This window comes from Mesocricetus auratus, unplaced genomic scaffold, assembly GCF_017639785.1.
Source record: "Mesocricetus auratus isolate SY011 unplaced genomic scaffold, BCM_Maur_2.0 Super-Scaffold_100009, whole genome shotgun sequence".
Classification (NCBI taxonomy): Eukaryota; Metazoa; Chordata; class Mammalia; order Rodentia; family Cricetidae; genus Mesocricetus; species Mesocricetus auratus.
This window is the reverse complement of record NW_024429193.1, coordinates 7,576,187-7,589,093: the sequence shown is the minus strand read 5'-3', so window position 1 is coordinate 7,589,093 and position 12,907 is coordinate 7,576,187. Positions and strand designations below refer to the sequence as shown.

The 12,907-nt window shown below is 40.0% G+C and overlaps 1 protein-coding gene across 3 annotated transcripts in view; it reads left to right on the top strand.

Annotated features, from left to right (window-relative positions):
• Adgrl4 (adhesion G protein-coupled receptor L4) overlaps positions 1 to 12,907 on the top strand; it is an 87,015-nt gene that overhangs the window by 61,664 nt on the left and 12,444 nt on the right. For all 3 annotated transcript variants that reach the window (XM_040751605.1, XM_040751606.1, XM_040751607.1), the window contains 2 exons: positions 107 to 327; positions 450 to 516. In XM_040751605.1, the coding sequence (XP_040607539.1) occupies positions 107 to 327; positions 450 to 516 (288 nt within the window). The remainder of the gene's footprint in view (positions 1 to 106; positions 328 to 449; positions 517 to 12,907) is intronic.

Here is a 12,907-nt window from a genome sequence, read left to right as displayed (position 1 = left end):
CTTCCTGAAGAAAGCTGAGAGGCGGTACAGTTCTAGGGAGGTCGCTGCTCATGGTACAGTTCTAGGGAGGTCGCTGCTCACGGTCTCCCCTTCTTCTGCATCGCAGTTGGTCTGCTCCGTGGTCGCTGGGCTGCTTCATTACTTCTTCCTAGCGGCCTTCGCCTGGATGTGCATTGAAGGCGTACACCTGTACCTCATCGTCGTGGGGATCGTCTACAACAAAGGGTTTCTGCACAAGAACTTCTACATCTTTGGCTATCTCAGCCCAGCCGTGGTCGTCGGATTCTCGGCGTCCTTGGGATACAAGTACTATGGTACCACCAAAGTGTAAGTAAAACGGGCTTTGTGAGCATGGGAAAGACACCACCGAACACTCTGCCTGTCTCTGAGAGTGCTGTTTTCCTGCAGTCCGTGCAACATGTTTACTGATTTCATCTCTCACTTCTCAGATGCTGGCTGAGCACTGAAAACAACTTCATTTGGAGCTTCATAGGACCGGCGTGCCTAATCATTCTTGTATGTATATACAAACTGCTATTAAAACGTAAGGGTTAGCTGTGGTTGAGAAGAAACAGCCCAAATCAGACATTCCGCTTTGTAAAAACTGATTTTGAACATTTTGTGTCTTGTCATTTGGTGCCATTTAACATATTGAATTAGGATGGAGAAAAATACATAACTTATAAGTGAAAAGCAATTACCATTCGTCTACTTTCTTGGGGAAGGATAGGCTTCTGCGTAGCATAAAATAAGGATGACAGATGTATCGTTCTGTCTTCTCAGTAGTGGCTCTCCATCCTGAAACCCTGAAAGTGTGCCAACCAACTGATAATCTGGCATTTCAAATGTTTACGTTATTTAATCTTTTATCAATGATCGGTCATCTTTGAAAATTAGACTGTCATCTTAAGAGTTTTGTCGTCTTTATGTACCCTGTCATCACAAAGTGATTTTAAACTAAATTGCAACATCAGAGGCAAGAACCCGCTATTTCTCACAAGCAGACAAGTCAGCTACTGCTTGTCCTATTTCAACAAGGAAGAAGGCCTTTTAATTCTTATTGAAAGTGGTTTCAAACCTACAAATTTGGCAGGTATTATATGTTCCATTCTAAATAAAGACATTTTTATATGTCTCGCGAGCATTTCTGAGTGCTGAAAGTTTGCAGCAGCCGTTCTGAATATAATAGTCTGTCAATGAGTCAGGGACATCTGAGGAGATGCCAGAATGGAACAAACTGTCAGAACAAAAACCGTGACAATATTTTGGACAACTTTGTCCCATACGATTTGGCTATAAACTAGTCTCCCTTTTTTCTTTTTCTCTCTTTTCTCTTGAATCTTTTATGTTGTGAGGGAATGGCTAAGGGAAAATTACTTCATATACAAGGCAGAGAGCTCTTATCTAGCTTTTTTTTTGCTAGTGATATGGGTAAAATCAAGTGCATTCAAAAATATGCTTCTTGATGACCATAGACAATTGTTTATTATTCTCAGAATTAATCCAGCAAGTACTTTTAAACTAGTGGCTAGATACTGGCTACAATTATTTGAGCTAGTACATTTTATTACAGCTCTAGTATTACAGTCCTTATCATAATACAGACTAAGTGGTTTCCAATCTGTACAGCTTCACTGGTAGATGTTATATGAGTATTTCATGTGAAAACATTGATGTGTTCTCTTCTGAGTTCTTCCCAACAAAGCAAGTGAATGTCCTGCAAACAATAATTCTTCATGCTTAGATGAAACATGGAAATCTAGGAATTCTACTGAAAGCAGGAAGAAATGGGGCCATGTTTCTCTAAAGCAAGATGGGGAAGTAATTTTCTCTAAAACTCACATTTTGAAGTTGCTTATCAATGAAGATAGATACCTCAGAGGGAATTACTCAGACTCAGGGTGGGCTATCTACAATGGAACTCTGAAGACCTTCCAAAAGTGTAAATTGACTCCATCACAATGTTCTGGTTTGGGGCCAGGAAATCTGTTGACCTCTGAACAGTTTTAACATGCTAATTCTCCCCAGGTTAATCAGAAGGTGGGGTTCCTTTGGTCGTTGGTTCCTTAAGAAACACAACATTCTAATTATTGTGTTTTATGAAATACCCCCAAACTATTGTTATATCAAAGTGAATCAGCTAATCCCAATCTTCCTGACCCTGCAGCCGCTAGTCAAGATGCACATTTACGCATCTTGATGGTACAATGGCATGGCACCATTGATGTTATTGGAAACATTTCTGGAGCCACAGAGTGTTATCTTGTTCAATGACAAATTGAGAGACACTGTGTGCCGCTCATTTTTGTTTCTTGGCCTGAGTTCCCGCATGTTTTTTTGTAGAGAGACAGCAGGGCAGCCATGTGTCATCATAGATAGTTTACACCTGGGAGTCTTTGGCCACACTGGAGCGCAGTGTTTCTAGACTTACAGAAAGGTGGTGGTCACTCAAGAACAGCAGGGCATGGCGAAAACACTTTTATGAGCTCACTGAAGTGTGTCTCATGGTGGGAGGCCCCATGTGAACACAGAGACCACCACCCACTTTGATTAGGGTTCCCTGCAGATGTCATGCTCACTGTAGTATCTCATAGGGCAGAAGGAAAAGAGGTATTGTGCAGTATTCCTGAAAATGAAAGAACAGGGAATGTACAAAAAAAATAACTTCAGCTCTTTTACAAACAGAGAGATATATCTAGGCATGCTGGTGCTTAAAATCTAATCTTAGAATTTGAGATACTAATGCAAGAATATCAGGGCTCCACAGTCATCTTCAGCTACATAGCAGTTTCAGACCAGCCTGGGCTAAAGAAGACCCTGCCTCAAAATAAAACATGAAAAAAGAGAAGGGAGAGGAAGGGAGGGAAGGAGTGAGTGAGGCAGGGATTAAGGCAGGAAGGAAGGAAGGAAGGAGGGAGAGAAGGGATGAAATAAGGAAGGAGGAAAGGACTAAGGGACCACTATAGACGTTTTTTTAATGAGTATTCAAGAATTAACTTTCACACAGCTTACCACCCTGGACTAGACTGTTATTTCTAACTAAAAACTATACTAACTAGTACCAAGTAAATAAATTTATCTAGTTCTCCTTTTTAACATTCAGACCTTTTTATCCCCCACTAAATTTCTAGTATCAATAATATTTGCTTTACAAATTACTAAGTACACACACCTCTGATACACATTGGTAGTACTCAATACTCCTTATCCTTAGCTATCCTGTAGTTTTATTATCTCAATGGAGCATATGAAAATGGGAGTTGAAACTGGTGAGTGACTGGCGTAAGCGATAGCTCCGTAAGTAGGACTTGAAAGTGTTTCATTTTTCTCCTCTCCTGTAATTACCTTCTCATCTTTTGTCTGTACCGCTATATCTCATGTTAAGATAGTCTGAGCAGACATAATGTCATTCCTACCATCTTGGTCTCAGTGCTGACTGTTCTGCTTGCCAAGACAAGTCAAGACTGGAGAGTAATGATGGCTTTCTTGTAAATACATTTCTCCTTCCTGTCTCCAACCTTACCTTATCGTGTCTCTCCACAGCGTAGCCTTTATCCTTGTTGGGACACTTGCTTGAAAGACTCTGGGAGTCTTTTCCTTCAATAATCTTGATATTTTCCATGAGGTTCTGCTTTCAGAAATCATTAATTAGTGCAGAGACCCATAGAGTCCTTCCCAGACCAGAGCTATTCTATTTCTCTAATTGCTCCGTAAAATTCGGGTTCCATTCCTCTGTTGTACCTTCAACACTTTTTTATTGCACATGATAACTTTCTGTGCACACCTTTGAGCAACTCTAGAATCCAGAAAGGCATAATGAGTCCTTAGTGGTGATGTTGTTTTGTTTTGTTTCTTTTGAGACAGGGTTTCTCCGTGTAGCCCTAGCTGTCCTGCTCCTAGCTCTTGTAGAGCAGGGTGGCCTCAAACTCCCAGAGATCTGACTGTCTCTGCCTCCTGAATGCTGGGATTAAAGGTGTGCACCACCAACTGCCTGGCTGAAAGTCATTTTTAAATTTTTAATTGATTTGCTATTAAAACCTTAGTAATGCATGAGGCAACAAGGAAAGCTATGTGGTCTTTCTTTGGGTGGTGAATTTCTCTGTGTCCTAGACTCCTAAAAGATAAATGAAGAGAATAATGCCAGGATAACTCAACATTGCAATGATAAATGCCATACTTTATGAAGTATCCATTCTTTAGCAATTAATAAAAAAGGAAAATCTGAAGTTATTCAGGAGAAAATCTCTTGCTACTTTCCTATTCTTACCCTTTGTGCTGAAAAAGCCAAACAAAGAGACAAATTTGGAAACAGGATTTCCAAAGACCCAAATCATATGCATTAGAATATGTGTGATCCAACACAACACATTACAACACATGTGCATATGTGAGCCTGTGCTGATCCTAGCTTTCCAAATGTTAGGGAATATGTCACAGCATTTAATTATGGCATACTAAGTTTATGTGCCTGCTATTATCTAGAGTTTGTGGCTTGAAGTACACACTGCCAGAAATGAAGTTAACCAAAATAGAGAAAATAAAAAATATTGTTTCCAGAATACAGTAAAGTATAAGAGAAGCTTTACGTTTAAATAGGTAGTTGGTGTTGATGGTTTTATGGCCTTAAATGACACACAGGCCTTGTCTGAGGTGTAAGGATGCTGTGGGACCCTCTTCAGTCATCATTGTCTCACATGATGACCTGAACGCCATCTTCAAGACTGAGCCACCTTGTCACTTGCTAGTGTTCAGGAACAGAGCTCGGGGGGGGGGGTATGTGGCTGGCTTTGAAGAGTTAAAACACAGAATTCCTTAGAGATCCCCCTCCATTTTCCTTCTCCCCAGATAGGCTCCCCTTATGTCTCCCTTCAGGAAAGAGCAGACATTCAAGAGACAGCAGCCAAACACAACAAAGCAATATACAACAAGACAAGGCAAAAGCCCCCACGTGGATGCTGGACAAGACAGCCCAGAGGGAGGAAAGAGTCCCCTGAGAGGCAAAAGGGTCAGATAACAGCCACTCCCACTGTTTACAGCCATGGCGTATGTGCAGAGGATCTGTTGCAGACTCATGCAGGCCCTGTTGCTACTTCAGTCTCTGTGAGCCCATGTGAGCCCTGCCTAGTTGAATCAGTGGCCCATGTACTCATGGTGTCCTCCATCCCCTCTGACTCCTACAGTCTCTCATCCCCTACTTCCCCAGGACCCAAGGGGAAGGACCTGATGGAGACCTCTAATACTCCAAAATTCATTAAAGCTGTGATCTTTCATTAGGATTCAAATCAGAACTGTTGTAACAGAGCAATGCGGGGTTGCATTCACCCCAGCAGAACCCCACTCAGGTATTGAAACATTCCCCTCTGGTTCCTCCTTCTGTGCCTAATCTGGCTTCTTTTCAAGAAATGCCGATGCAAACTACTGAAAATGTATTATTCATTTAAGTCACACAAGGAAGGACTTGTGAATGTGTGTGTGTGTGTGTGTGTGTGTGTGTGTGTGTGTGTGTGTGTGTACCACTCTTGCTACAGAACCTGAGGTCACTGCCCATACTTCAAACAGACACACTTGTTAACCTATACTGGAGAAACCAACTAAAAAAGCCAAATTAGTTGTAGAAAGCAAATCAAGGAGATTTACTCCCTGTGGTCATACTGGGAAGTAGGAATGAAGTGACCCAGCAACCATCCTGAAGTGAGATTAAAGTTTAAATAGAAGGCCAAGGATATGCACATCTAAGCAGTCCCTGTCAAGGTGTGGTCACCCCCTTCACTGATTCATCCTTCTATGTAGCTGTAAATCTTTTCTTGGAGAGGAGAGTTTACACACAGCCTGGCCCAGGCTTCTATTTCCTTAGCATGAGACTGCTGAGGGAAATTCCAATTTCCTGGTTGCATTTGTATTGATAATTTTATACCTAAACTATCTCTTTATAATACATATATGCATATATATATATATATATATACATGATATATACACACATACACACACACTTCTGCAAGGTCATCTGTACTTCCTTCTTCATATTTACTCTGTATACTAAAAGATCATTACTCTGTTGTATGTATGTACACACTCAATTACAAACTAAAAAAATCTTGAATTACCTATAGCCTACAATATATCATATCTGTCTTTCCTCATTAGAACCTACAACTTTACCATTTCTGCCCTTGCTTATTATGAGTGTGTGTTTAAAACTTCCCTAAGGATGAATGTTTGTTTCCAGTGTTGCATAAAAAAAAAATCCGAGTCCCACCACAGCTGCATATCCATTAAGACAGTCTTAGGAAGCACATCTTGGAGGCAGAAATGCAAGCAAGTGCAGGTTTTAAAATTTACACAATTATCCTGTAAAACAATTATATGAATTGATTCTTTTTATTCTACCAATAGTCCGTGAGAAAACATTTATTCTAGTATCTATGCCACGTTTTACTCAACAATAGTATGTGAGAAAGCATTTATTCTAGTATCTATGCCAATATTCAGTATTATTACCTATGGGGGTGTCAACACAGTGATGTTAGCATGAAGACAAAAGAAAGGATTACAATAGACCAAGTAGTGCTAGAATTGCAGGAGAGTCCCTCGGTACTGGTAAGCTAATACTGGAGAAACTGGGGTCCTCACTCAGGGTTCATAGTCTCCGTGCTACAGAATTTAAGAAGGGAGTCAAACAAAAGCTCAAGGACAATTTTATTAGAGTTTAAAAGAAATACTGCAGGACAATGAGGTTGCAAATCTCAACAGCTGCCTGGAGGAAAAGAATGGGGTTGAGAAGGGAAAGGAATGGAAGGGAAAAGAGAAAAAAAAAACAGGGGAGGGACATGAGGGGAGGAGAGGAAAGGGGAAGAAGGAGAGGAGACCAGAAGAGAGAAGAGGTGAGGGGAGCAGAGCAGAGCAGAGCAGAGGAGAGGAGAGGGTATGAGAGGAGTGTAATTCTAGCAAGGACAAGAACATCCCCTCATTAAAGGGTGAGTTATTCTTCCTTTCTGTTTAGCATACCTTATGGTAGACATGCCCTTCTAATTGGTGATCCTTTGGGTAGGTTATTGCCCTGCCAAACTGGATTAATTCTTAAGGGAGGCATCAATGGCTTGGTTCCACATGCAGTGAGATTCCACTCTAACACAGGTTTGCTGACACTGGACAAAGCCTTTGTTGTGACTCTGTCCACAACATTGTAGGAGTCCACATCGTCTACAGCTCCTACTCCCTAGATTCCAACAGCTATACTATCTTCAGAAGATACCCAAAAACATCTCTAGAGTCGAGTCCCCCGAGAACCATATCCCAAGATCATTTCAGTGGGAACTGCCTTTAGTATACTATTAGCATTAGCTGTGCTCCTATACCAAGAGCCCAGACATAAGAAATTACTGTCAAGTAGTAGGCACTGTACATAGGATAACCGCATTAAAGCTGTACCAAGAGATGCTACTAGTTTTTAATTTTGTGACGATCAGACCACCAATTTCGTTGGAAGTTTCAATTTGGTGGCAGCATGTATTTTCCTCCATCTTCTAGTGATATCTAGGGCTTAAAGCATTTAAATATACCAGTCTTTCTTGATACTATATATTAAAAAGTAGTTCAGTGCCTATAAACATTGTAATTGTTTTTCATATTATTCTGACGTTCTTGAAAAATAGATAGCTAGAATTTTTTAAGGAGATGAAATGGAGGGGCTGTTTTTTGAGAGGGGAACAAAGCAATATAAATAACACTTTGCTGGTTTTCAATATGTTCTCATACACAGGAACTGTACTGTTACTGAAAATACCTTCAAAGATAATCTTTTGGGGCTCACCAGAGGATTTCGTAAGAGTTGGATAAACTCATAAACTCATAAAAATTAGAGATAAAATAAAAATGTTTCTTAAAAGTACCTTAAGTCTCTGGAACCCAATTATAAAGAAGTGTCTAAAATGATGCTGATTGGAAATGCTCCCTTGTGATCCTCCTTCTGCAGGAAGGGTTCTACAGCGTAGCCCAGAAGAGGAAAGTGCTGACAGTGTTGGTACATCCACAAAGTCATTAGAATTAGTTCTTGGTGTACATTTGCATAATCTTTTAATCTTCGAAAAACCTTTTAATATGTTTCAGTTGATCCTCACAGAAGCTTCTGCAATACATGAAAATAAAAATAGGAGAAGCATTTGGTAGCTCCGGTTTCAGGAGATTTCTGCACCCTGGAACTATAATCTAGACTTATCTGTTTAGAAGTGCCTAGAGAGGTTCTACTATTTATAATTTAAGAAGCAGATAAATTTCTCTAAGTGGACTGATTACAATAAAGCAAATCATCATGTTGAATCTGAGTCATAAAACCTTCAAGAATTTTTTTTCATGATGAATTTTTTAAATTGCTTAGTTTAATCGAGAGGCAAGTTCATCTTTGGATCACTCTCTGAGAGTAAGGCCCACATTGCAAGGCTGTATGTGACAGACTGGTGTCTTCTGGGCTGCATTCGGGACCAGACAAACAGTCCCAGTTCCATTCCTGAGTGGTGGAGTGTGGATGAGGGAAGGCTAGCCATAGACATTAAAGGAAAGAGGGAGACATTGGACAGTGTCAGGTGGGTGGTTTCAGTCCATACTGAATGTGCCTCTATTCATGCATCACCTTAAGTAACCAACCAAAGGCGGGGACAATGGCAAAAGACTTCTATTATCACGTAAAAAGGTCAAACAGCAATTGCTTCCCTCAATGCTAAAGACACTCCATACCAGACCACTTAGCCTTCAGACACTTCATAGTACATGTATCACCTAACCTTCAGGGATAGTGGAAACTTTGCCTGGGCGTAGGAGCCATTCACCATGGAGGCTAGGGTATCCTGCAACCATTAAGCTAATATCTCAAAGACAAAGGGGTTGAGCCTCTCTGGACTCATGGCAGGATGGAATAGATTTCCAGTCTAGGGGCCCAACAGCTTGCACAAGTTGTCTGCAGCTAAGCGATGTCCTTGCCAGCCTTCGAATCAAATCAATAACTTTGCACATGATTTATTCTAAGAGTGACCTGTTGGCTTATTAATGTTCAAACCTTTTGAGAGCAATGGTGGCTTATAAAAACACTTGAAATTAGTGCTGTTGTGTAGGGGATCTATAAACAGCTCTGTTTCCGAATTATTTTTTTAAAATTAGGTCTCTTTGGCAACACAAAAATTACTTGTAGTAAAATCCCACGAGGCTGACCATAATGACCATCACAATTCCCCACTGCTCAACCACCAGTGTCTGGATATGTGACCACAAACTTGGTCACTACCCTGAATGAGCACAGGATACGGAAATAGAGGTGAGGTGTTGCCCATGCCCTTTCATGCATGTTGAACCATATGCGAAGCATATGTGACTTTCACAGGGTACTCCATCATGTATGGCAGAAGCCGGGGGTAGACTGAATCAGATCTCTCTTAGCTTACCTTAACGTGATTTCCACGGAATGCTAACCCGCAAAGATCTCTGCTCAACAGTCCATGTCAACAATGACATGCAGACCCTTTCCATAATACACATTGCATCATGTAACCTACCTGGTCAGCTTTCTTACAGTGGCTGTCAGTATTTAACCACACTAGCTGTTGGGCATGCCCTCTCTGTACCTTCCACTGCATTCTCTCTCTATATAGAGCCGTTTTGTCTCAACTCCTTCTCTTCTTTTCTCCTAGCTGAGTTCCACTTACCTTGTATAGCTCAATTCAAACATTGCCTAAAGGGGTCTTGTCTAACTCATTGGCCTATTACAAATTAGTGCTCTGTTTCTAGTGCTTTCAAAGTTAGATATCTGTTTTCTTCTTGTGAATCCTTTCCCCAATTTACAATTTGTGTAAGTTCTTTAAATATCCCAATTCATGACTGTTCAGTATTTACCTTCCTTGGGTGACTTTATGGTCTGTGAGAGGAAACTATTATGGCTATTGCTGCACTGTACTGTTCTTAAGGTTCAGCATGCAGTAATCACTCAGTCGTACTGTTGAGGAAATAGAAGAGTGATTCACCAGGGTGAATTTGTTCGCAAGTACTCACTCCTTTCCCAGATACGAAATGTAAAGAAAGAAACCCAAGCACAAAACTTGGAGGCTTTCCTTAAATCTGTCATGTCTATTTGTTTTCTTCTTAGGAAGGATTATTGTCTCTGGCCAGCAAGTCTGTCTGTAGTGTGTTTCCACTAAGAGATGCAATGTAGTGTTTTAAATGCATCTGAACAAAATAAGGTCCTGGCTAGACAGTGCCAGAGGTCTCAAAGGCAACATGGTTAGTGAAAGGAGCACTCATGGGGTCCTTTCTGTGCCCTGTATCTCTAGTACATAGATGATTCTCCACAACAGAATTACTGCAAATGGCATTAGAAGGAGGAGAAAATTAAATAACTTGGAAAACAGTTTTCACCCTTTAGCTTAAAACTTAGCTTTCTAGAGGTGGGATGTTGGAGAAATGGCTCAGGGGTCAAGAATGTGTACTGCTCTTCTAGAGGACTGGAGTTCGGGTCCCAACACCAGAATCATATAATTCCCAGCCACTTGTAACTCCTGCTCCAGGGAATCTGACATCCGGGGCCTTCAGGAACACCTATACTTACGTGTGCAACCACACACATAATTAAAATAATGGAAAAATATTTTAAAAATGTAACTCGGCAATGATTTGAATACTGTGTCTTTGAATTTAATTATGGAAAGTTTGTCTTAAAGTCTAATGAATAGTCAAGTGACTGTGCAAATGCATGCAAAATCTACAAACCCCCAGCCACATTTCATTCTGAAAGTGCGCATACAAGGAGAACTTTTCAATTGGAAAGCCATAAGTAGAGAGAATTCGCTGGACAGTTTCTCTTCTGCTATGACATTGAAGTGAACAACTGTGGTAAATGCTCTTTGCACACGGGTTTTCTCCTTCACCTTTGTTTCCCTGCACTATGACTAACTACAGTGAAACCAGCTATAAAATCTAGTCCGTGACATTCGCTTATAGTCACAAGGGTCACTTTACCCTCCAGTTTATAAATATCCTATTCTCTTCTTCCTCCTTTTATTTTTATTCTAATTTAAATTGGTATCTGTTCAAACACCAAAAACCTTGAGGTGTAAAAAATTTCTAATGGATGCATGCCAGAATATTATGAATTATAATTGGCAAAGATGATCAATGTTTAGAATAAAATTTTAGCCATAGCAAAGGAGAGAGAGCCCTTAAATAGCCAACACAGGAAATCAGCCAGGGAATATCCTAATAAAGAAATATCCTGACAACTGTATCAAAAGCTTTTAGTTGTGCCTTATCTTGTATCCAGACCTCATTTTAATGAGCATTCATCCTAGGCCCACACATCTGTGATTCCTGATGATGGCAAAGTCAAGATGCCCTTTGTCTATCCATAAAGTACAGGAAACAGAATTGTACCTTCCCAGCCACTCTCCACATCCTTCCTGTTACTCGGTCCTTACTGGTACAAGGATCCTTGTCTTCTGACCCTTACAATGTATCTGTTTCTCTTCTCCCTTGCTCTGGTGTTTAGCAGGCCAGGGTCTACAGAGTGTCCTGCAAGTATTTCATTACTTTGCTACACCTCCAACTTCCTTACATTTTAGTGATTTACTTGCTCTGCTTCTGCTGTTACTTTTATCTTCAAATAATTTTGTGGTAATGAGAAACTTTTGTAGCAAAACAATCAAGATGTGAGACAAATTATGATAATTTTACACATTTGTTCAGTTAATGACTTACCAGTTGATGGCTTCTTTATTATACAGATGATTGAGGTAACAAGTGCAGAATATTAATTTTAATTAATTAGAATTTTATTCTTTTAGTTCATGTAACACGTGAATATTGAGCCTGTTAGATGCAAGTCATCATTCCTGACCTTGAGACTCAGAAAATAAAGCTTAAGAATGGTTTCATTCTTATGGGTCACGAATTATAGTCCAAGAGCCGTTATTGATTCACTATTTGTTGGGCATTTTACATACTGAGTACAATTCAGAGAACCTTATGATAGCTGTATTATTTTATTCAGGCAAAAATCTATAAGATAAACATTAATATTGCTCAGGCTCATGTATTAAGAAAGCAAAATAAAGAGAGCTCAGCAAACTGTCTAGACTGGACTTCCATGATGCTCTAGAAGCCATGTATTCTAATTGGAGGTTGAGTCATCCATAAGTAAGTGTGTGCTTTTTTAATGCATTCTTACACCTAGAAAGCACTACTCACTTACTGCTTTATGCACATTGCCTTACATTATGTTGAGTATATAGGTTACTCAACAGGTTGAAAATATTAAAGAATCAAACATGAAAGAAAAATATTTCATGCATTTGATATATGCTCCATTAAGATATTTAAATTTCATTATCTGAAATTAAAGGTTTATTTTGTTACAAATGCAGTAACTATATTACATAAACAAGTAGAATGTGTTCTATACTATTATTTTGTGCTGGGAATTGAACCCAGAATTTTGTGTTTACCCAGGCAAGCCTCTGAGACGCAGTCCTACTTCTTTGTTTAGAAGGGTTCCTCAGCTCCACCCTCACAAAGATGCATTTAATGTCCGTGTTGAGGGCACTGTCCCAGGCTGCATCACAGAGGACTCTTCCAATACCCCTTCATGTCTTCAGTGACATTGTCTTTTGCATTTGAAATGATATTTTACTGCTGACTGGGGGGCCAGCCTCCAGTAGCACAGGGCTTTGAGTGGAACCCATGTAATCAGAGTAAACTAGACTTTTCTATCTGACGGGGTTTAGGGAAAGAAACACACAATACAATCTTGATGGCCACCTTCTTTATTCGCTGTTCTCTCATGATTTCTCTATGTTTCTTCCCTTTCTGTGTTTTGTCTACTGTATGCTTTTCTTCGACATCTTATATACCCCAACAAAGTTTTTTTCAG